The sequence below is a fragment of the Pteropus alecto genome, unplaced genomic scaffold (genome assembly GCF_000325575.1).
Source record: "Pteropus alecto unplaced genomic scaffold, ASM32557v1 scaffold37, whole genome shotgun sequence".
In the NCBI taxonomy this organism is placed as follows: domain Eukaryota; kingdom Metazoa; phylum Chordata; class Mammalia; order Chiroptera; family Pteropodidae; genus Pteropus; species Pteropus alecto.
Genome location: NW_006440605.1, coordinates 479,019 through 503,073, shown reverse-complemented (window position 1 = coordinate 503,073; position 24,055 = coordinate 479,019). Strand labels below are relative to the sequence as shown.

At 55.8% G+C, this 24,055-nt stretch overlaps 1 protein-coding gene across 1 annotated transcript in view; it reads right to left on the bottom strand.

Annotated features, from left to right (window-relative positions):
- The window catches only part of FBN3 (fibrillin 3), a 52,193-nt gene that overhangs the window by 23,822 nt on the left and 4,316 nt on the right, over positions 1-24,055 (bottom strand). The window contains exons 8-38 of the mRNA XM_006917251.2: positions 21,868-22,020; positions 21,609-21,794; positions 21,077-21,220; positions 20,888-21,007; positions 20,658-20,783; positions 18,882-19,004; positions 18,508-18,783; positions 18,135-18,188; positions 16,568-16,693; positions 16,358-16,483; positions 15,093-15,212; positions 14,804-14,941; positions 14,530-14,580; positions 14,149-14,274; positions 12,336-12,560; positions 12,094-12,219; positions 11,608-11,736; positions 10,531-10,656; positions 9,146-9,271; positions 8,906-9,028; positions 8,623-8,748; positions 7,518-7,643; positions 6,041-6,163; positions 5,755-5,877; positions 5,148-5,273; positions 4,945-5,067; positions 4,197-4,319; positions 3,488-3,649; positions 2,488-2,556; positions 1,609-1,734; positions 331-466 (exon numbers count right to left, since the gene is read on the bottom strand). Of these exons, the coding sequence (XP_006917313.2) occupies positions 331-466; positions 1,609-1,734; positions 2,488-2,556; positions 3,488-3,649; positions 4,197-4,319; positions 4,945-5,067; positions 5,148-5,273; positions 5,755-5,877; positions 6,041-6,163; positions 7,518-7,643; positions 8,623-8,748; positions 8,906-9,028; positions 9,146-9,271; positions 10,531-10,656; positions 11,608-11,736; positions 12,094-12,219; positions 12,336-12,560; positions 14,149-14,274; positions 14,530-14,580; positions 14,804-14,941; positions 15,093-15,212; positions 16,358-16,483; positions 16,568-16,693; positions 18,135-18,188; positions 18,508-18,783; positions 18,882-19,004; positions 20,658-20,783; positions 20,888-21,007; positions 21,077-21,220; positions 21,609-21,794; positions 21,868-22,020 (4,087 nt within the window). The remainder of the gene's footprint in view (positions 1-330; positions 467-1,608; positions 1,735-2,487; positions 2,557-3,487; positions 3,650-4,196; positions 4,320-4,944; positions 5,068-5,147; positions 5,274-5,754; positions 5,878-6,040; positions 6,164-7,517; positions 7,644-8,622; positions 8,749-8,905; positions 9,029-9,145; positions 9,272-10,530; positions 10,657-11,607; positions 11,737-12,093; positions 12,220-12,335; positions 12,561-14,148; positions 14,275-14,529; positions 14,581-14,803; positions 14,942-15,092; positions 15,213-16,357; positions 16,484-16,567; positions 16,694-18,134; positions 18,189-18,507; positions 18,784-18,881; positions 19,005-20,657; positions 20,784-20,887; positions 21,008-21,076; positions 21,221-21,608; positions 21,795-21,867; positions 22,021-24,055) is intronic.

The window sequence follows — 24,055 nt, the reverse complement described above, 5'->3', positions numbered from 1 at the left end:
GAAAGAGAGAGCCAGACAGACAGGAACTCATTCACGAATGCATCGGAAAATCACTGGCTTGATATCTCTTCCCCAGCACACCTGAGGTTGCCATTGACTTTTCAGCCTTTGTTGGGCAGTGCGCAACCTGGACGACCATTTGTGACAGCCCCGGGTCCCTGAGCCCTGCAGCCTTGTTCACTTCTGCGAAGCAGCACGTCAAACACATTTACTCTCCCTCTCTCCTCCCCCAAACACATCTCTCCACACTCTTCCAAGGCTTGGCGACTCCCAGAAGTTTCTCCCGCACCCGAGTGCTGCTTCCACAACAGCCGGTGCCCCCTGTCATTATGCTTCGTACCCATGCAGTTGTTGCCACCGTTGACTTGCAGGTACTCCGCAGGGCAGACACACGTGTAGTTTCCCAGGGTGTTGTAGCAGGTGCCGGGGCCACAGATGCCCGGGTGCGCAGAGCATTCATCCACGTCTGCAGGGGACAGAGGCGCAGTGTCCAGCCAGACATGGCCTGGTCTGGGGGAGCCATGTCACTATGAGCTTCAGTTTGGTGTCAAGATTTGCTTGGAATGTAGACATTTTAGTGACATGAAAAGATACAACACAGTGTTGAGTGAAAAAAAAAAAGTTTACTAATATCTCTCTTCTATTAAGAAGAAATATGACTTGAATCCATGAGTTAATTACAGTATCACCAAAAGGGGGCTACCACGTGCTTCCTAACACGATGCCATAGGAAGCAAGAGCCCTCCAAATAAAGTATTCTGTCAAAAAAATAAAATAAAGGAAGCCACTTTAAAATAGAGTCGGAGCTGCCATCCCAGAGGAACTGCCTTCCACGTCTTATGCCTCAAACCTTTGGAATGTTAAAACAGGGCAAAATAACCTTTGGACTGGGCCTAAAGCGACATTATACTCCAATCATCCGTGGATTGATGGGTGAACAGATGAATGAATGAATGAATGAATTTGGTACATTGCATTGAAAGAGTTCAGGCTCAAGGATCAGAATGGCTGGGCTCAGAATGGCTGGGCTCATAGCCAGTTTCCATCGCTTATTAGCTGCTTCTCTCAACGAGTCACTCAACCTCCTTGAGCCTTGGTTGCAGCATCTGAAAAATGGGATCATGACAGGACTAGCTCCCTCACGGGGTTGTTGCGATGAATGAATGAATGACTAATGGGGATGCTCATGACAGTGGCGACACAGTCACAGACACCAGTTCATGACTGGTCGTGACTATGATGCTCAGATGAGACCAGTAAGGCAAGCGGAGCGATGACTGAAGGGTGGGGCTGTTCCTTCTGCGTCTTTCCCTGCCTACTTTTAGCTCTGGGCCTTGGTCAGCTTTTGCCCAGAGGAGGAAGGGCATGACTACTGTAGTAAAGCCAGGTCATTTCTGAGTGGGGAGGAGGTCAGAGGTCAGGCAACTGGGAGGAGGAGGCAGCAGAGCAGAGTGTAGACTGGGGCATTCTGTCGAAGCCTTCTCCAACGAGCCTCAGGCAGCAAGGCAGGCGAGCAGGCTCTTAGAGGCATTTCAGGCCCCAGCACCTGAGGAGGAGGAGGTGAGGCTGGGCAGGAAGGCCGGGTGGGCGGGGAAGGTCCAGGCTTACCCTCACAGACGCGGGTGTCCTCATGGAGGCGGTAGCCAGGTGGGCACTCACACTGAAAGCTGCCAAAAGTGTTGACACAGTCGCCCCCCTGGCAAAGCCCTGGTAGGTCTTGGCACTCATCAATGTCTGTGTGGGAGTTAGAAGGCCGTGCTTGAAAGCTACACTCCAACAGAGGACTCAGGGGACACCAGGCCCTGCCTTGGAATCTCCAGGGCCCCGAGGGAGCTGGGCCTGATTCTTCAATAATACCTGGGAGCCATTGGATATTTGGAGGGTTCAGGCTAGGGCCTCTCTTGGAGGCCACACCCAGACTCTCTTGGGTCAATGTCACCCTGAATTCATCCCCTTTTCCTTCATCTGATAGTCCATCCTCCCACCCATCCATCCATCACATACTTTCCAATCTCATCACATCCTGACTATAGAAGGACGAATGGATAGATGCATGGATGCATGGGTGGGTGGGTGGTGGACAGATAAGACAAGTAGTGGATGAGTGAATAAGCAAGAGTGTGAATGGACAAGAAGACAGATGAGTGGATGGATGGACAGATGAACGGACAGGAGATGGATGGATGGATGGATGGATGGATGGATGGATGGATGGATGGATGGATGGATGAGTGGATGGATGGAGAGAGAGACACATGGATAGATGAACAGGGGATGGATGGATCAATATGCCAATAGATTAACAAGAGACAGCTGAAAAAAAGACAAAAAAATTCACCACAAACTAAAAGCAGTTTGGTCTCACTGCCTGACCTCTAGACAGGAGGACCTGGGTCCCCAAAACTGCCCAAGTCTGCACTTGGTGAGGCAGTAATGAGAGAAAGGTCAGTCAGTGGGAGCGTGATGGACGGTCTGCCAGGGGCTTACCTTCCAGAATGACAGTGATGGGGTTGGGCCGGAAGCCCTCACCACCTGGGCACAAGGTTCTGTATTCAGCTGCAAGGAAAACACGCTCTGATGAGGGGATGTGAAGCAAAGCCCAGGAGAAGCAGGAGAGGGGAGGACCCCTAAGAAGGGCCCAAGAGTAGGTCCTGCATCCTTTTACCACACCAACTACATCCTCTATCTCCTCCGCCTCTTGGGGCCAATCTTGGGGGTCCAGTCCCTGTGTGTGGTGTGAACATTGTTCCCATTGAACACGTGAGCAGATGGATCATGCCGTAGGAGCTGGGGTAGGGGTAGAATTCCTTCTGACCCCAAACCAGCCCCCTGTGTGATCTTAAATTTCTCCCATGAAAGGAAGACCCTGGACACACACAAACTCTCTCTCTCTCACTCTCTCTGTCTCTGTCTCTCTCTGCCCTGAGTAGCTGGACGGGTGCCTTCCTGCTTCACACCTGAGGCCTTTGTACATAATATTCTCTTGCATCCCACACCCTTCCCTTTACTCTACCTAGAAAACTCCTAATCACCTTTCATAACCTCATTTGCGCCTCCTGCCTTGGGGAGACTTCCCTCACCCCTTTCCTCTGCAGGCTTTCCCCCGGGCCATCACTGTGGCTCAAACAGACCCTGACGAGAGCTCGACTCTCAGTCCCGGGGCCCTTGGTTTGTGGGTGAGGCCAGCGTACACCTGCTGTGGCCTGTCCTTTTCTGGGTCCCCAGACCCTAGCAAAGGACACAGAGGAACCCTCAATATTTGCTGACTGACAAATAAGAATTTGCAGGAAAGACACCTGAGAGAGGCCCAGACAATGAACTGCCAAGAACAAACTTTGTGACCCAAGGCAAGCCCCCTCCCTCTCTGGTTCCCAGTGTCCCTCCCTTAGCAAAGATGACCCCCTAAGCCCCAGAGAGGCCCCAGATGGGGCTAAATCTCTGTGGCTCAGGCCACAGTGCTCGCCTGTCCCCTGCCTCCCGGACTCACTGGTGTTGGCCATTGGGCACAGCTCGCAGGGGTTGCCCCAGGCCCGGCCCAGCGAGCAACAACAGGATGCTCGGGTGACGCCGACCCCGATCTCGGCACTGCAGGAAATGCCACCGTCCCCGCGGTTGTGTGTGTCCAGGAAACAGTTTCCAATCCGAGTGTCTGAACAAGCAGAAGGGATGATTAGCAAGTGGCGGAGGAGAAACGGTTCACGTGTGTTGGCATCATTGTGTGACTGCGCATGTGCTTGTGAGTGTGTAATTGTGACTGTATATATCTCTGTGTGTGCAGCTGTGTGTTCATGAGCAACTACATATCTCTGTGTGGCTATGTAACTGTGTTCAACTGTGTATCTCTGTGTTTGGATAACTGTGTGTGTAATGTGTGTGCATGTGTGCCTCTGTGCATGTGTGTATGTCAGAAGGGTGTTTCTGAACAAGGAAAATCATGCAAGGGCCAGGCAGGGAAGGGGTGTGTGTGTGTGTGTGTGTGTGTGTGTGTGTGTGTGTGTGTGTGTGTGTGTGTGTGTGTGTGTCTACAGCAGAAAGCTATATATCCATAGGCAACAGAGACCATCGCTCTGGCTGGGAGCCGGGTCCTGTCTGTCAGGAGCAGGAAGACTTAAACAGGCTGACAGGCCAGATGACCAGGCTGTAATCCCACCCAGCTCACAGCTCAGAACCCCAGCTGGGGCCTTGTGCGCACTCACCCACACAGCCCACCCCGCTGGGGTTCAGTTCAAAGTCCTGGGGGCAGTTGCAGAGGTAGCTGCCAGGGGTATTGATGCACAGGCCGTTGATGCAGTTCACTGGGTCTGCACACTCGTTGACATCTGTGAAGTGGGGGCGCCGTCAGCCGGGAGCCCTCCCTCAGCCCACATCCTCCCGTAATCCTCCTGGGAAACCAAAGCCCTGGACACTGGGGGCTGGGCTGCAAGCCACGTTCCCCCTGGGAAAAAGCCAAGGAGTAGCAGCCTGCGGGGCCTGCCTTGCTCCATGACCAGTGCTTAGAACATGCCTTCAAACAAGCATTGGCACACTACAGCCTGCCTGTTCGTGTGAGGTCTCACTAGCACGCGGCCACGCCCATTCCACTTCGCATTGCCTGTGTCTGCTTCGAGCTGCAACAGCAAGCGGAAGAGCTATGACAGGGACTTGTGTGGCCCAGAGCCAAAAATATTTTACTATCTGGCCCTTTACTGAAAATGTTCGCCGACCTCCATCTTAAACACATAGGTAAGAGACATTTGGATGGTGGAGGGAGCATGACTTCATTCATTCACTGCATTTGTCCAAGGCATGACAGATGACAATGAAGGTCAATGGGAACAGGTGTCGATCAGACAAGGCCTACCCCAGGAGAGGATATTCTTTGCTGATGGCAGCAAAGAAATGAGCTGTGCCCCTCCCAGCCTCCACTCCCGCGTCCCCCGTCCCCAAACCCCAGTGACCCCACACCTGTGCAGTTACCGCCACCGCGGTCCAGCTCATAGCCCTCATCACAGATACAGCGGAACATTCCAGGCAGGTTCTCGCAGCTCCCGAACACACAGAGGTTCCCCAGAACGCATTCGTCCACATCTGTGGGGATCCCAGGTCAGCTGGCCCCACCCGCGGGGGCCCGCCTGCTCCGTCCTTCGCCCCGGCCACCCGGGCCTCACCCTGGCAGGCGCGGTGGTCCTCTGCAGGGTTGAAGCCCTTCTCGCATTCACAGCGGTACCCGCCGGGGGCATTAAGGCACTGCCCGTTCTCACAGAGGCCCACGTCCTCCTCACATTCGTCCCTGTCTGAGGAGCCCCGAGAGGCAGAGGCTGGGGACCAACTGGCCGAGACCCACGCAGGGTGGGCAGATGGCCTTGGTCACTCTAACCCTTCACCGTCACCCGAGGTTCTAGTAGCACTGGGAACTCTGTGGGCAGGTCACCAAGTCAGAGCCAAGGAGCAAGCAGATAGGGGACTGATCTCTGGGATTCCAGCCAGACAGGGAACCTAGACACTCAGGATTCAGGATGGGGGTCACTGGGGAATAAGCCAGTATTCCTGCTCCCCACATTCAGAAGGCTCCATGCAGTCAGAGCCCAAGAGAGAAGACTGCCCAGTGACAAGGCTTGGCCTGCAGCCCTGCCAGCTGGAGGCACATCCTCTCCGGCACCCACGGAGCCATGAGTGGATCAGTGAGAGTCAGGAAACCAACTGACCATGGTGGCCACCTCGGAACCCAGCCCCCTCTCGGGCCCCTCCTGCTCTCCCACCCCTCCCTGATCTCACCTTCGCAGAAGAAGCCGTCGCCCGCAAAGCCTGGGCGGCAGGTGCAGCGGTAGGAGCCAGGGGCATTGAGGCAGTCGGCGTCCGGGCTGCACCAGTGCTTCTGGAAGGCGCATTCATCCAGGTCTGCAGGAGACAGGGCCCAGAGCCCCCCAGGTATATGCATTAGGGTGATCTGAGAGGCGGACCCTGCAATCTTGGCTTTGACCAGCCTCCAAGGGCACCCCTGAACCCTGCCCCCCACCTACCTCAGCGGCTCTGCCCAGACCTCCTGCCCCCAGGCACTTACCATGGCATTCGAATCCATCCCCCACCCAGCCTGGCTGGCACCTGCAGCTGAAACTCCCGGGGACATTGAGGCAGGAGGCGTGGCTGTCACAGCTGTGTCCCCCAAGCTCACATTCGTCCACATCTAAGAGGAGAGGGACCCAGTCACAGGAGGGGCAGGACCAGGAGATGGGAGGGGGACGCAGCACCCCCTCAAGGTCTGGGCCTTGTAGAAATAGGGCTTGTAGAAATAGACGTGGTGCTGCAGTCGGGGAAAGAGGAAGGACCCCCTTCGTGGAGGGCTGAGCCAGATGTGTCACCAGCATTCCAGGAGCTTCCACCTTCACCCAGAGCCCAAGAAAAAACCCTAAAGCTCAACAGGCACGACTTCCAGCAGCTCTCAGAAACGGTCTGAAATCGCAGCATGAGAGACTTAAGGTAGACGCTAAGAGTACCTGTCCTACACATGAAACTGATATGTCAACTGTAACTGGAAAATAAATTTAAAAAAAAGAGTAACTGTCCTAATGCGCATGCTCCCTCTCTAAAGCAAGATGTCCTTCTAAACCAGCATGTCCCATCCTCAGCCAGTTCTGCATCACCCTGATAACCCGCAACATTCACGCACCGCCTGAGAGAGCCGCTGGGTGCTGAACGTTTCTTTACACGGCCTCCCCCTGTTACTTACGTAAACGTGTTTAAGAGAAAATTTTAAACGGTCTCTAAGAAGTCACGGATCTGTTGCTCTGTTACACAACATTTGATTCTGGTTCGTGTTAAAATAATCGCGTAATTATAACAGGTAGACTTGTGCCCTCCCAAAAGATACGTTCAAGGGCGAACTTCCAGAACCTGGCAACGGGAACTGATTTGGAAATATTGTCTTTGGAGACGTAACCAAGTTAAGAGGAGGTCACCCTGGATGGTGGGCCCAAATCCAATGACTGGTGTCCTTTAAAAAGGGAGAAATTTGGAGAGAACACCATGTGATGATAGACACAGGTGGAAGAGATGCATTTACAAGCCAAAGGACCCCAAGGACTGATGGCCACCACCAGAGCCAGGAGAGAGGCATGGGACAGATGCTCCCTCTGAGCCTCTAAGAAGGAACAACCCTGCTGACCCCTTGGTTTCCGACTTCTGGTGGTTCTCAGCTACCAGGTTTGTGGTAATTGATTACAGCAGCCTAGGAAGCCAAAACAGTCATCGCTGGAACGCAGAAAGGCTGGTCCTTGTCTCACTGAGAACCATCAGGCTTGCATGCTCGGAGAAGGCTGCTGTGGACACTCGGGGCTCCGGGCTCCTCCCTGAGCTGTCGGTTACGGAGTGCACCAGGGGCAGCCCACTGGGTCCTGTTCCTGCTTGAACACGACCCCACCAGCGGAAAGCTGCAAGAATGAGGTCTGGCGTGCTCTGCCTCAGGGGACGAGGCAGACCCCACAACCCCTGAGCTGGCCCCTCAGCATCCCCTCCGCCTGCACCGCTGACCGCCAGCTCACCGGAGCAGCCCGTGGCCCCCTTCCTGACGACGTAACCCAGCTGGCAGTGGCACACAAAGGAACCCTTTGTGTTCTCGCAGTCCCCTTGGAGGCAGATGTGGGGGTTCAGGTCACACTCGTTCACATCTGCGGGATGACAAGATGAGTGTGGGGGGGATGCGCCAGCACTGCTGAGTGCCCTGCCACGTGAGTACCCTGCGTCGAGGTTCTCTCTGCCGGGCTCCAGGGGTGGGGAGCTCCCTCTGGTTCCACCATGAGGCAGCTGTGAGAGTTATGTCAGTGCTTTACAGCGCAAATGCCATGGGACACACTGCGCGGGCATTCCCAAAAGGATTTTATGGCCAAACACATTCAGAGAACACCGAGTTAAACAAAGCGAACCAAATTCACTTTTGCAGGCCTTTTCAGAGCCTTTGTGCCAATGTGGATCTGTAAGAAAGGTATAATGTATGCAGCATTCCCTAAATTTCTTTGGTCCCAAGGTCTTAAGTGCATCCTAGACTCCTGAGATCTGGAACTCTTTAAGCTGCACTGGGGTGGGCACATCTTCCTGGGAGGGAATTACACTTCTACTTCCTAAGAACTCCCCACTTGGCCCTCAGCTCCGTCCTGATGGGGACCCAGTACACATGGCTCCCCGGGCCTCGTGATGACCCGCAGCCAGGAGAGGATGGTGATCGCGGCTCAAACAGCCCGGGGACCCCACGCAGAGCTGAAAACACACTTCTGAGTGTCTTCCTGTGTTGCTCACCATCCTTTGCATAAAAGGCCCTTGGTTGGCAGCAACTGTAAAGTACTGTAAAGTACAACCCTTGGACAGGGCGTGAGCCTCTGATGTACGTTGGGAACGCAGTGAGTATTTGACAAACGGGCTTCAAAGGAACAAGGTCCGGGGGGCTCTGCTACTGTGAATGACATCCCATGGGCTTTGACGCAGGCTCAAGGTACTGGTGGCCATGTGCAGACCTCCTGGCACTGCAGCGAAGCCTCCTTCCCTTGCCGGCGTGTGACAGGATGGGACCTGGTCGTGCTCGCCCACCTTGTGGAAGGCCTGGTCTATGAGTCCTGACACTGTCTCCTCCACCTCGCAATCCCAGCTCCTCACCCACACACGTCCTTATGTCCAGCATGGCCACGAAGCCGTCATAGCACAAACAACGGTGACCCCCTGGCACATTGGTGCACTGGCCGCCATCACAGATGTCTGGGTTCTCTTCACACTCATCCACATCTGGGGGGGGCGGGCAGACGTGGGCTGAGCTGCATGCGGGCAGGGATGGAGGGGGAGCCCCAGGGAGCCGCCCGCAGGGTCCGCAGCCCGTCCCGTGTCTGGGCTGGGCAAGGTTGACTCCCCGGTCCCAGGCAGGGGGAGGGGCTCGCCCACCCACCTGCACACGCCCTCCCATCTGGCATCAGCGAGTAGCCGTGTCCACAGCTGCACCGGTAGCTGCCCTCAGTGTTAACGCAGTGCCCATCACACCCAGCACTCCCAGCAAGGCATTCGTTGATGTCTGCAGGGGACAGGGAAAAGGCGGAGCGGCTGGGCTGGGGGAGAGGGTCACGCAGGGAGCTGCTTTGGGGGCTGAAGGAGGTTGGGTCTGGGGGCCGGTGGGATGACGCAGCCTCACCCACGCAGCCCTGGTGGTCGGGGGTGCTCCGGAAGCCAGTGTGGCAGGAGCACTGGAAGGCACCAATGACATTGACGCACTGGCCATGAGGACACAGGCCGTCACTCAGGGAGCACTCGTCGACATCTGTGGGGGGAGGACATGGCCGGTTGGAACTCAGCGTGCACAGACGGGCGGAAGGGCCCGAAGCGTGGCCCGTGCCCCTCTCCGCTACTGGGGCGACCCCGAGACACTCAGACACATGTGCACAATGATGTGCTCACACAACGAGCATTATTACATCCCGTAGGTGCAAGTCCACACACACACACACCCTCACCCAGATACACACTTGCAACCTCTTATACACTCACAAGACACACAAACACACCCTCGCACATTCACACACTCATTCTAGGCAGACACACGTTCATACCCAGATACACACACCCACCTGCATGTTCACTTAGGCTCACAAACACACCGACTCATATGCAAACAGAATCACTCTCAGTAAACACAACCAGATACACACTGACACCCACATGCACACTCAATGCAGACTCACATATCCACTCATAGGCAAACATACTTGCCCTTGTGTAAACACCCAGATACACACTCACTTTCGTGCATTCTTGAAGACTCCATGACCCTTGCATGCACTCACATGCAAACACACACCCTGACAGACACACACATCCACACCCAGATATGCCCTTGTGTAAACACCCAGATACACACTCACTTTTGTGCATTCTTGTAGACTCAACAACCCTTGCATGCACTCACATGCAAACACACACCCTAGACAGACACATATCCACACCCAGATCCACACTCATACTGTCTTGCATGCTCACACAGATCCACACACACTCGTTCACATACAAATACAGTCACTGTCTTGCATGCTCACACAGATCCACACACACTCATTCACATACAAATAGTCTTGTATAGACATAGTCACAGATATACTCTTGTATAGACATAGTCACAGATATACACTCATACATTTGCATGGTCACACACACAAATACACACCTCAGTCTCACACCCATCCAGTCACCCTCCACACAGACACACATTGACCCACACTTGCAAACTTGCTTTTCTACTTTCACATTCACAGAGATACACACACAAACACACCCTCCCATCATCTTATGCATGCAACCACTCATACAGATACACTGATACACTCATGCACATTCACAGAGACACACTGACACACATGTGCACATTCCCACATAGAAACACACTGACACACATGCATACACACAGAGACACTGACATTCACACATAAGTACATATTCAGAGAAAGACACACACACACACTACCACTATCTCATGCGTGCCGCTCACATCCGCACCCCCACTCACGTGCCCGGTTGCACGCTCACCCTCACAGGCAGTGCCCTTGGCCGTCAGCGCATGTCCAGGGGGGCACTGGCATGTGTAGCTCCCATCTGTGTTGGTGCAGGTGCCTCCCCGGCACAGCAGGGGGTCCTGCACACACTCGTCCACATCTGGGCATGTGGAAGGAGACAGCAGGTGTGAAGACACGGACACGGAAGGGTGTGATGTGGCTCTCGAAGTTTCTCCCTGTGGCCCCCCAGTCCCTTTACCCCAGCTGAAGCCAGAAAAGCCTAGAGGCTTGGGGCACCGATGACCCGGGAGAGAAGAGTTTGGGCTGGGAGGAGCAACAACAAGTCAGACGGGGAAGGAAGCTGGAATTCCCAGGACAATCAGAGCCATTAGGCTGACACTCCTGGAGTCACTGAGGGAGGCTTTAAGAAACCCTCCCGGAGGACACGACAGGGAGGCGAGGCCCAGCCCGGCATCAGCGTGGGGAGCAGACACCCAGCCACCCACCTCACCACCTTCCTCAGCCCCCAAGCTCACGCGCCCCTTTCGACCCCTCCGGTCCACCCCAGGGCCTTGGCACATGCTGCTCTTCTCCTCTTTCAGCCCCTCTTCACCGCATTTACTCCCACTCTCTCAGCCACAACCTTGAGCCCCACAGAATGGGACACATCCCCCAGGTCCATGCTTCTACTGCACCATGTGACCTTTACAAGTGCTTCTGACAGTGGCCATTTTGCATTTCTCTAGCAATTTAGTTTATTAAAGCCTGTCTCTGTGTTAGGCCACGAGCTGCCGAATTCTCTGCAGTTGGAAGCGCTTGAGAAAGCGAAAGCAGGTGGTAAGAGGCTCCTCCCTCCTGGGTCCTCTCCTCTCCTCACGTATAGTTGGGAGAACTTGCTAAAATCTCAGTCCCCAGCCTCAGTTCTGCACACCTGACCTGATGTCCTTTGGGGATGATGCCCCATGTCGTTCACACCTGCTGTGTCCCAGCTGGAAGGCAGCTGTCCCCGCACCTGCCCCTCCACCCGCGTCCATCACGGCGACGTCTCCGCCATCCCTTTGCTTGGCCCCGAGCCCCACCAGGCATCGCCCAGCCCAGGGCAGCCACCTACCCATGCAGTTCTTCATCAGCCTGGAGCCACTCTCGTAGCCATGGAAACACTCACACTCAAAGCTGCCTGGGGTATTGACACAGGCACCCTGGCCGCAGAGGTCAGGGGAGATGTGGCACTCGTCAATGTCTGGGGAGAGAGCGGGTGCAGGCTGGGCCTCCACATCTGTAGACACTCGGGGCTGCCCAGGAGCCCCAAGCTGCCAAACCAAACTGAGTGAGGAAACGGGGGTGCCGTGACTACATGCCAGACAAGGGCAGGAATTTCCGCCCAGCCTGGAGGCCCCCAGAGATCACCTTTGCCAGTCCTTCTTTTACAGTCATGGTCTCTGAAGCCCAGAGAGAGCAGTGACCTGCACTAGGTCACATAGCAAGCGGGCAGGCATGACGAGAGGCACCTAAACACACAGGCCTTGACTCCATGTCCTATTCATGGCCCCTACCCCTGCACGCGCCCACCCTCAAAGAAGCGGAGGTGAGCACATACCTGTGCAGTTCCTTTCCTGGGCGTCCAGGGTGAAGCCCCCTGCACAGGAGCAGCGGAAGCTGCCCACAGTGTTGCGGCAGGTACCGTGTGTGCAGAGGCTGGGGAAGGCTTTGCACTCATTCACATCTGTGGTGCGGGAGCATCAAATGTCATCGAACCACCCAGACACACACCTCGGCTCCAGGCCTGTGCCCGAGTGGTGTCCCCTCCCCATCCTCCGGGCTCCCCACACCCAAACACACCTTTATAGAAGGGCTGGCCTGACAAGAAGTCCCTGCTGGCAAAGCCCAGCCCACGGGGACACAGGCTGGTGAATGCTGGGGACTCGGGCTCCGGGCATGCCTCGCACGCGGCCCCCCATGCAGCCCCCACGGAGCAGCAGCAGACGTCCATCCGGTACTTGCTGGGCAGGGCAGCCCCGCAGTCATCCTCATCCCAGTGCAGGAAACACAGCTCCAAGCGCACATCTGCTCAAGGACAGTCATCACGTCCCGCCCCCGCCATACCGTGTCAGCCTCACTCGGGAGCACCTCGCCAACCGGAGGAGTGAAAGGGGGGTGATCTCCTCACGGTGAGATTTGAGACCATCCAAGAGTTTTATACATTTTAATAATAATAACTCACACTGCTAGGGGGCTTGCTATGTGCTGGGCACTATTCTAAACTCATCGATCCACTTAATCCTCAAAATAACGCCAAGAAGACAAAAACGTTACCACGCCCATTTTATAGGCAAGAACTGAGGCCCAGAAGGGTTGGGTAGCTTGCCCAAGGCCACACAGTTAGTAAAAGGTAGGGCCGGGTTCAAACTAGGCCGCCTGGCTCCAGAGTCTGTGTGTTTAATCTGCAAAACTGCCAGAACAATCTGACAGCAGACAAGCCTTCCTCAACACCAGACATGAGGGTCTAAGACAGGAGGCAGCCACTTGTTTTTTAAATAAAGTTTTATTGACACACGGTTACATCCGTTTGTTGCCATATTATCTGCGGCAGCTTTTGGGCTTTCTGGCAGTGCTGAATAGTTGTCACAGAGATGGTATGGCCCACAAAGCTTCATATGTTTACCTCCTGGCTCTTTACAGAAAAAAATCTGCTGACTTCCGGTCTAGAACAAAGTTCCTCTCTTTACAAAAGGAACATACATTTAAGCAGGTCAATTTGAGCCGTTATAGAATTTCTAGAAAAAAATCCAGAAGTGCCGCAATCCACACAGAGATCCTTCTCAAGTTCCCCTGTACCCAGTGCCTTGCTCCTGGGCTAACGGTTACACCTGACCAGCCTCCCCATTTCCCCTGACCCTGGAATCAGCACAGGGCTCTCCATAACACAACGGCCTTTTCCTCTTCACTCTGGTACTTTCTCTCCTTGCTCATATTTTGGGGGATCAGTTAAAAGACCCACTGCATACCTGAAACTTAGTTTAGGAGAGTCTTCAGGGCCGATCTGCCTTACAGTTGACCGGGCCCCGAGGTGCCAACGAGAAGGCTACTAACAGGGGACTATGGGAGGAAAAACTATAGAATGCAGAGCCCTGTCTGTTGGCTGACAGATGCTTTAGGCAAGGAAATGTCTGGCTCAGGGTGTTGCTGGGGGCAAAATCAAGAAACCCTCACCCAGGGGGAAACCATCTCAGAGGCTTTGAGCTTGATGGGATGTCGTTTAGGTGAGTGAGCCCTGGATGCTGAGGGAGACGCACGTGTAAGGCCGACGTCTCCTTCAGCCATCTTGGCACTCGTGCTAAAGGTGCCTTGTGCTCAAATCCCCCCGTGTGAACCTTACTTGGTAATGAGAAAGAATAAACACAAGCTACATCTATCATTTCACAAGGTTTTACCATTTGCAGTGAGCTTCGAAAAAGGGACAGTTAAGAGAAAAGGGTGAATCCCCCCTCAAATAAATGTTTTTCGAGACATGTCATCAGGAGGTGGGCAGGTGGAGGGTCCCCGCGGGCCCCTAGATCCCTCCCTCCCGTTCCTAAGGAGTCCCCAGGCCCTGAGGGTGGACGCAGTGGAGGAAGGGCAGGCGGCCCTGCACGGGGACAGCGCACAGACTCACCCACACATAGCCGGCCCGTGGGATCCAGCGTCAGGCCCTCCGGACACTCGCAGTGGAAGGAGCCGGCAGTGTTGTGGCAGCGCCCATTGGGACAGACCCCGGGGAAGACCTCACACTCGTTCACATCTGGGCAGTGGCAGCAAGGAGAGGTGAGGGCTGGAGGCTCCCAGGAGCTGCTCCCCTGGGGCTCGGGTCACCCAAGTTGTCCTCGGGGAAGTGGGAGGAGACACAGCCAGCCTCAAGGGCTGGGAAATCACTGGGAAGATTTGGGTACAAAGAAGGGGGTCTCTGTCTCAATCTCAAAGACTCTAGTGCCCAGGACATGCACCTGCCCATGTGTGGCTGCGGAGGTGGACCCAGGGCGGGTAGGGGGTTGGTTACCTTCACAGGGGAGCCCCTTCATGCGGGCAAAGCCACGGGCGCAGGCAGGGTCTGTGGGGGGGTCAGCCGGAATAGGGCCAGCGTCAGGCTCTCCATCCAGGCCCTGGTCACCTGTTCCACCCCTGCTCTCTCTCAATGGGTACCTGGGCAGGCCCAGTGGCCACCCCTCGAGGCCCCCCAGGAGCCCACCCAGGGGCCCCCATGGCATTACCCATCCCGCAGTGCTTGTAGGGCCCCCCCAGGCAGCCCCACCCAGGGGCCCCCATGGCGTTACCCATCTCGCAGTGCTCGCAGGGGCTCCCCCAGGCAGCCCCCAGGGTGGCGCAGCACTCAGCCCGCAGGGTGGCTCCGCGTAGGTTCACCTCGCAGCGGCCATCCTGGACCTTCAGCCAACAGGTGCCCTTGGTGCTGTCTGCAGGGCAGGGGTCACCAGGTCACTTGGCTCACCTGCTGGGCTCACACCTGCACACCGACCCTCAGAGGCACAACCTCCCTCCTCCACCCTGGTAGGACACAGAGCTGGGCAGCGCGGTCCCTGGAACTACGAGGAACAAGCCTCTCACCTAGGCACACGGTGCCCGAGGGCCCCAGCCGGCTGCCAGGGCCACAGTCGCAGGCATAGGAGCCGGCGAGGTTCCGGCACGCACCATTCACACATGGGCTGGACAGGCACTCGTCGATATCTGCAAGGACAGCCCCGCACCAGGTCCCGAGCTGCAGGAGGGGGAGCCCTACCCAGCCAGGGCCCCCTCCGCTCTGGGGGCCGCCAGAGTCCAGCAGCATGGAGTGCACCCAGGTCCACACGGCATGTGCGTGAACAGACAGGCGTGCGTATATGGGCAGAATGCACAGGCACAGGCACGCACACACACGTTTGCACTGAATTGCGTCATGCACTCATGCGAGCATGCTGGCACGCAGGGGCTTGGGAGCATGCACGTGTGACAAGTGCAGAGAGACAGACACGATCGGGCACGATGACCCTCACTGGAGTCACAAGAGGAAACAAGAGTGAGGTGAGGTGGGGGCGAGGGGAAGAGAAAGGGAGACAGAGCCCGGGAGACGTCGGGCCCAATGGAAGGTGCACAGACACACACGCGTGCACGTGTGTGAGCGCTCGTGGCCATGAGTGTGAGGGGCCTAAGGGACGGGAAAGGTCATCGCCATGAAGCATGTGTGGGCCACGATGGGTGTGAATGTGTGCATATGTGAGCAAAGGCACATATTCCTGTGTGGGCATGTCTGTGTAAATACATGCGTGTGTAACTGTGAGCCTAAATGTGTGAAAGTGTGAGCGACTGCAGGTACACACCTGTCTTTGAGTGTGTGCATATGAGTGTGACTGTGTGGGAGTGTCTATGAGTGTGAACATGGCTGTGTACCTACGTTTTGAGTACTGGTGTGTGTAAACAGGTCTCTGATCATATGCACACATGTGTGAATATGAGTCAAAGGCATACATAAGTGCGTGCCTTTGAGGGAGTAACTGTGTGTGGCTATGAATACAAGGGTGAAAAGTGTGAGAATAAGTGAGTGTGTGAATGTGGGTATATGTGCGAGTGTGTATAACTATGAGACTAAATGTAAATATATATGTCTTTGTGTGTGAGTGTGAATGTGTGGACTGTGGGTATACAGGCGTCTTTGAGCAGGTGAGTGTCTATGTACACACAGCATGCAGTGTGTGTAAGTGTCTGAGTGTGTGCATGTAAGTATATGCAGAGCATGCAGCACACGTGTTTGAGTGTGTGCCTGTGTGTACACAGCAGAGCATGTGCATGTGTCTGTGCGTGTACATGCCCCGTGCAGCGTGTCCGGGACCCTGTACCTTCACAGGTCTCTGTGTCCTGCCGGAAGCTGAAACCCTGGGGGCAGGAGCAGCTGTAGCTACCAGGGCTGTTTCGGCACCACCCATTGTCACAGAGAAGGCTGTTGGTGGCACACTCGTCGACGTCTGCAGGGTAAGGTGGGACAGCAGGGTGAAGACAGTACAGCAGAGAAGACAGTCCCACCGTCCACCGGTCTGCCAGATGCTCACCTGCGCACTCCCTGCCCGCCACACCTGCCTCGTAGCCCAGGTTGCAGATGCATCGGTAGCCGCCCCGCAGGTTCTCACACACACCATTGGCACAGATGTCGGGGTCAAGGGCACACTCGTTGATGTCTGCAGCGGGAAGAGGGCATCAGCAGCTGCCCTGCTCACTGGGGTCTCCACAAGCCAGGTCCCCCTGGGACTGGAGCTCCATCCCAGACCTAGCCTCATGTCCCACAAAGCCAGGGTTTCCAGGGTCTGTGGACATTGGGAGGGGGTTCATTCTTTGCTGTGGGGGCCATCCTGTGCACTACAGGATGCTAAGCTGCATCTCTGGCCTCCACCCATGAGATGCCAGTAGCACCCACCCCAATATTTCTACAGAAATTGCCAAATGTCCCCTTGGAACAGACTTTATACTGCTACAACACAACAAAAATAAAAGCATCATAACCGCTAACGTTATGGAGTGCTTACTAGTTTGTGCCAAACACATTAAGTCATTTGATCCTCAGAACATCCCTGAAATGGGTGCTATTAGTATCCCCACTTTACAGACAAGGAAACTGAGGCACAGAGAAGGTAAGTCACTTGCCCAAGGGTATACAATCAGTAAACAGAACAGCCAGGAATCGAATCCAGGCATATAGCGCCATAATCTGTGCCTTTAACTGGGGTGGAGTAGGGGGGATAAGTGAAGTCGGACATTTGTCCTGCCCCAGTGGCCCAGCTGTGAATGGAAAACTTGACCATCTCCTAAGCCCTCTTATTTCTACTCAGGCAGAAAGGCTGTTGTTTTCTCTCTCTCTCTCTCTCTCTCTCTCTCTCTCTCTCTCATTAGTCTGTTGTTTTCTCTCTCTCTCTCTCTCTCTCTCTCTCTCTCTCTCTCTCTCTCTTTCTCATCAGCAAACAAATGGAAAGAGACACACACATGGGAAACTTCCTTTCCTTTCAAGTTTCAATGGTGCAAACAAGGCCTTTGGGGCTGAGAGCTGCTGGCTGCAGGACATCAGCCCCAGACCCCTTGAGGGGAAGGGAAAGACGTGTGAGGAAGCGAAGCATTGTATATCCACCATCTCTACCTGTTATGGGCTGAGTTTTGTCCCCCAAAATTCATATGTTGGAGTCCTAACCCCCAGGGCCTCAGCATGGGACCTTACTTGGAGATGGGGTCTTTACAGAGCTAATTCAGTTAAAATAGGGTCATTATGTGGACCCCCGATCCATTCCAATATGAACGTATCCTTATAAAAGGGGGAAATTTGGAGACAGACAGACACACAACGGGGAGGCAGAGATCAGGGTAATGCTCCTACAAGCCAAGGAATGCCACAGCTTGCCAGCAAACCCCCAAAAGCTGAGAGAGGTACAAGGAGCAGTCTCCCTCCCAGCCGCAGGAGGAGCCAAGCCCCCAACACATTGGTCACGGACTTCCAGCCTCCGGAACTGTGAGGGGATAAATTTCTGGTGTTGAAGCCCCCAGCCCGTGGTACTGTGTTACCTCAGCAAACTGATAACAGTGCCCAACTACAACGCTGCCCACCTGCCCTCTCCCAACACCCACCCCACTCACCTCTACCGTCTGTGGTCATGCCAAGACCACTGCTGCACAAGGCCTGGAACTCGGCTGGTGTGGCAGGGACAGGGCGAGAGGGGTCATTGGTCATTGCTGAATATAAGTCACACCCCAGGACATGGCCCCTTAGTGTTGGGCAAGAGTCTGGGACTAAGATGTCCCCACAGTGGAGAGAGCAATTTCCTGCAGTGTCTCCTTGGGAAGACCCCCACCCTCCACCCCTGCAGTGGAGAGAAACTCCCACTCTAGGGGAGTCAGGACCCCCGCCCCCTCCTATGTCCAGAGTGATGAAGGGAAATCAAGGACTGGAAGGCATGCAGGGCCGTGGCAGACAGGGCCGTGGCAGGCAGGGGAGGGTCGGGCCGCTCACCGGAGTTCTTGGCAGGACAGAGCTGGCAGGGCTCCCCAAATCCGTGGTCTGAGCTGGCACAGCAGCACTCGGATTTGGTCACGGCGCCGGGCAAGGGGCGGGCGCAGGAGCCCTTGTCGAGGGCCCCATAGCACGTGCTGCGCACGTGGGTGTCCACGCACACACGGCCACCCGCACCCACCGCCAGCCCCCCCAGGCAGCGACAGCGGAAGGAGCCCTCAGTGTTGGTGCAATGCCCATTCATGCAGATGCCAGGGGTCTGGCACTCGTCGATGTCTGCAGGGGCCACGGGGACACCGTGATGGGTCCAGGCCCCACCGCTGGCCCTGCCCACCTCCCCATCGCTCACCCCGGGGTCCAGCCTCCAGACTCACCCACACAGTAGCGGCCACCAGGTGCCAGCAGGAAGCCGGATTTGCAGAGACACGTGAAGCTGCCGTCCTCATTGAGGCACACGCCATTGGCGCACATGGTGGTGGTGGCGCACTCGTTGAGATCTGCGGATATTGGGAGGGGCCCTGTCCCAATAGGCCAGGCCAGGCGCCTGCCCCTCACTGGGCCAACCCTGCACGTAGACCAGCCCCTCCCATTCACTTCTCCAGGGCAGACTGAGGGCTGAGCCCCAGGTGCCCTCCCAGGAGCCTGACCAGACAAGATGTGGTGGGGCCTCTGGGGCATGGCTGGGGCACTTGCTCATGCCTGTATCTTCGGTCCTGGCACACAGTAGGTACTCCAAAAATATTTATTCAAAGTTGAATAAGCGAGGTGGTGGCTGCACAACACTGCACTAAGTGTTACGGAATAGTTTCCTTAAAAAGGGTCAAAATGATCAATTTTGTGCTATGTAAATTTTACTGCAAAAAATTTTAGAATAAATGAAGTGGTAATTACACGACATTGGGAATGTACCATCTTAAATGATTAAATTTATGTGGTGTGAATTTTAATTTAAAAAAAAAAGAAAGGGAAGGGAAAAAACAGTCAGCTAATAAAAAAAGTCTAATTTAAAAGAAGGTGGTAGGTGCAGAAATGATAACCAAGGTATCGGTTCTGAGCAATAAAGGACTGCACTGATAAAGAAAAAAGGAGAAAAGAAATGAATAAATGAATGAAAGGTCCACACAAAAATGTGTACACAAATGTTCACAGTAGTGTTATCCATAATTGCAAACCATGGAAACAGCCCAGATGTCCATCAGCTGATGGAGGGACAGACAAAATGTGGTCTATTCGTACGTACGTTGCAACATTATCTGATCCTAAAAAGAAACGAAGCCCTGACACTCGCTACAACGTGGGTGAGCCTTGAAAACATGATGCTCGGTGAAAGAAGCCAGAGACGAAAAGCCACATGGTGTGATTCCATTGATACAAAATGCCCAGAACAGATACATCCATAGGGACAGAAAGCTGATTAGCCTAGTGCCGAGGGCTGGGGCAGGGAGAAAGGGTTCTGGCAAGACTACTGACGGAGATGAGGTGGTAGATGTGTCAACTCGCGTGGCAGAGACGCTCATACGACTCTGTGACTGTCCTAAAAACCACTGAATTGTACACTTTAAATTTTTCATGGTAGATGGATGATACGTCAATAAAAATGCTGAAAAGTTTTTTTTTTTAAATAAATGAATGAATGAACGATGAATGAATGTGGAAAGGAGAAAATTCTTGATGAGGGAAAATTTTAAGGCAGGTATCCTGGAGAATAAAGGGGGTCCCCAGTGGGGCCCACAAGCTGTGATGGCCGGAGCTTGGATGGCACCCCCAACCCCACAGGGAGCCTTCCATAGTCCTGATGCTTTAGTGGGGTGCTTTTCATAGTCCTGACGCCACGTCTCAGCCAGACTCAGGGCCAATGTGGGACAGGAGAGGGGGATGCGCTTCCCCAGGGTCAGACGAGCCTTCCGGGAGCTCATGGAAGGCGTTCAGAAAGGAGGGAATGAAGGACCGAGTTGGCCTGGACCCATCACGGTGTCCCCGTGGCCCCTGCAGACATCGACAGAGCACAGGAAAGCTCTAAGGCGGGCTGGCTGGGTTCAGGGAGTTGAGCAGAGGATCCATCGCAGGGAGGGAGGGAGGTGGCGCAGCAGGAGTAAATATGCGACACGGCTCTACAGGGCCCCTCACCCACCTGCCCGGCCTAAACTCACCCACACAGTTCTTGCCATCAGGGCTGAGCTCAAAGCCTGCATTGCAAACGCACTGGAAGGAGCCCTCTGTGTTGACGCAGCGGCCGTGATGGCAGAGGCCACTGCTGCCGATGCACTCGTCCACGTCTGCGGGAAAGGAGGCGGGCAGTCAGCGGGCGCCCCCCAGACTGATTCAGGCCACAGATGCAGGCCTCACGCCCTCGCCTCCTCCCTCAGATGAACGGCCGTACCCACGCACGCCTGTTTGGTGACTGTGGCCTGGAAACCGTCGTGGCAGCGGCAGTGAAAGGAGGCGGGGGTGTTGACACAGTCTCCATGGCGGCAGGGGCTGCTGGCGCATTCGTCCACGTCTGCAGGCGGAGAACCCTGAGCCCCAGCCCAGCAGGATGCGCCCCCACCCCGCACCCGGCCACCCTTACCGATGCACTCCCCCCGGACGTCCTGCGCGTAGCCCGTGTTACACTCGCAGCGGTAGCCGGAAGGGGTGGGCAGGCAGCGGCCATTGAGACACAGGTTGGTGAAGTGTCGGCAGATGTCAATGGTCTGGTTCAGGGTGGCTGTGCCTACGGCAGGGACGATGGGAGCACTGGGCGCTGGCTGGTTCCTGGCCCCGAGTCTGGGCCTCGCTATCTGGGTTCCGACCCCCATTCCAAGGCTGGGACCCCACATTCTACGGCCAAGCTCTCTCACTTCAGCCCAGAGTCTTGCCCTAGATTCAGACCTTTACCCTGGCTGAGACCCCCTCCCCTGGGCCCAGAGAAGCCCAGACGCTCACCATGGGCCGAGACTCCCACCTCGGCCCTTGACCCCCTACCCAAGTCCCAAACACTGACTTTGAGACCCAGATCTCCAGTCTCCCCCACTCTCAGTCCACTGTAAGTACTTTTATCCCTACGGCCCAGGCCAGGACCCCAAGCCAAAGCCCTGACCTTCAGAAAGACCCCTCCTCACCAATGTTGGTGTCGCCCAAGCCCAGGCTGGGAACCCCACGCCCACTGGCGCCAGGGGAGCTGTGCCGTGCAGGCCCGCGGCCGGGACCCGCGCTGCCGCTGGATCCGAAGCCAGGGAGGCCAGGGAAGGGGCCAGGGTAGGAAGGCAGCAGCGGGAGCCGCTGGGCACACAGTCGCTGGAATTCGTCTGCGAGGAAGCAGGCTTTGAGGAGGAGCTCTGGGGGCAGAGGAGGACGGGAGACGACCCCCAGGCCACTCACCAGAGCCCCGAGCAGGACACAACTCTGGGACTGGGCCAGCCGCCCAGCACCTGCCCTTGTCACAGCAGCACTGCCTGTGGGTGAAGTGGCCGGCGAGGTCTCCGGCACAGCGGCCCACGATCAGAACCGAGAAACAGGTGCCAGCCCGGTGGTCTGCAGCGGGAGCGGGAGGATCAGTTCCCAGACCTGCGTTCAAACCTCACGTCCACCAGCACTGCCTGCAGCACACGTCTCCTCGCCGCTCTGGGCCGAAGCCCCCCCCATCCACGGAATGCAGATGCTCAGGGCACCCACTTCACCTCGGAAGAGTAGCACCCTAATGGAAAGTGGAGCACACTGTGTCTGGTGAGTGGCCGATCTTCACTGAGTGACAGTCTTATCACCACTATGTCCGTGTTATCCCAGGGAGGTCATTTGGGGCTCATTCCAGCAAAAGCGTTCCAACCCCTAAAGCTTGCACTGGCGGTAAGCTCTCTGAAGACCCCTTGGTTTGGGGGGTTCTGCCCGGGTGGGTAGTCAGGCCGGACACTCAAGTGAGGATGCCGCAATCTATAGCTATGTGTCCCCGGCTGCCAGCCCTGGGCATTCCAGGAAAACCTGTGAGGCCGTGAATTTGAGGAGCGGCCCAAGGAGCAGACTGGTGGACGGGCGGCTGCAGCCCCGGGAAACCTGAGGCACAGGCTCCCCGGACATGAGAACCACAAAACTCCCACTTCCCACTGGGCCCTTGAGTCTGACGGCTGTCTTCAGTGATCGAATTTCTTGGGCTCTGACTCGCACAGCATACTTTTAGGTTTAAAAAACTTACAAATCTTGGCTGGCGGCCCATGCTAGAGATCCACCCACCACCTGGGAGGGCCGCCGACCTGCTGCAGGCTGAGAAAACACGAAATCTTTCCACCTCCCCGGCTGCACCCTGTGCATCTGGGGACCTTCCAGGGGCACTGTGGGAGCCCGGGCTCTGCACTCCAGGTAGCGCCCCAGGCCATCAACGGGGGCTGGGCCTGCCCAGACAAGGAGAAGTCAAGGGACTCATTCAAGGTCACGCAGCCGCTAAAGAGAAAGAGTGGACGTGGGAACCCAAATCCCTGGGCTCTGACCAAGGAGCTGCCTCTCAGGTAGGGAAGACAGAGACAAGATGTAAGAATTTTAACAAAAGTGACGCTGCCTCTGCTTAGTAAGCACCCACTGTGGTCAGGCCCTACTAAGCTGCCACAGCACCAACTTCGCTGCTCTCCTGTCCTTGTGAATGTGAACTGAGTGCTCGCTACATCCAGCCCTGGGCAAATCAGTCCACAAATTGCATTTCATCCTCTCCACGGCTCCACGCGGTAGGTACTGCCATGGTCCCCACTTTACAGAGGAAGAAGTTGAGGCACAGAGAGGTTAAGTCACCTGCCCAAGGTCACAGAGTTTGTGAGCAGCTCAGGTGGCAGTCAGAACCCAGAAGTGAACCCCAAGGCCATGTTCAGAAGCAACTTGACTTTGGTTCAAATCTAGGCTCAGCTGTCTGGTAGCTGGAAGAGGCCCCTCCAGGGGGGCCTGCCCCAAGGTGTCCTCCAGGCCGTCCATGATGGACTCCAGAGAGGAAACAGAAGATCTGGCGCTGGCCACAGCACGCTGGCAGAACTCCAAACACAATACTGCCATCCCTGCCTGGTAGAGGCCCAGCCCGAGGGGCGTGGGGGTGCTGGGGAACTGCCAAGTCAAGTCCCGCCCTCCTCCCCAAGTCAAGTCTCACCCTCCTTCCCAGGCCAGGACTCTGCCCGTCTCCCACCACATATGTGCATCGTCCTGGCCTCCCTTTTGGCCACCAGCAGCTTCTAAGGTCTAATGACCAGCTCATCAAGACAGCAGGACAGAGTGAGAGCCCAGAGGTCTCTCTGCCCTGGCCAGGCTGGGTGTGGTGGAGCACAGGGTGGGCATCCAAGGGGAAGCAAGGCCCAGAGGACCACCCCCCATGGCTGAGGGGGGATCCGGAGAGCTGGCTATGAGCAACAATCTGCTCTAGATTTGTTGAATTGACTCGAGCAAACACCTCTCTGGGCCTCAGTTTCCCTATCTCAAACAGAGCGTGGGGAGGATGGGGCGCTCTTAACAAGACTTTGGGAGCAGAAAGAGGAACATCAAGACAGAGCCAGAGAGGGAGGTGGGCAGAAAGGCATTGACATGGAGGCCAGAGGACCAG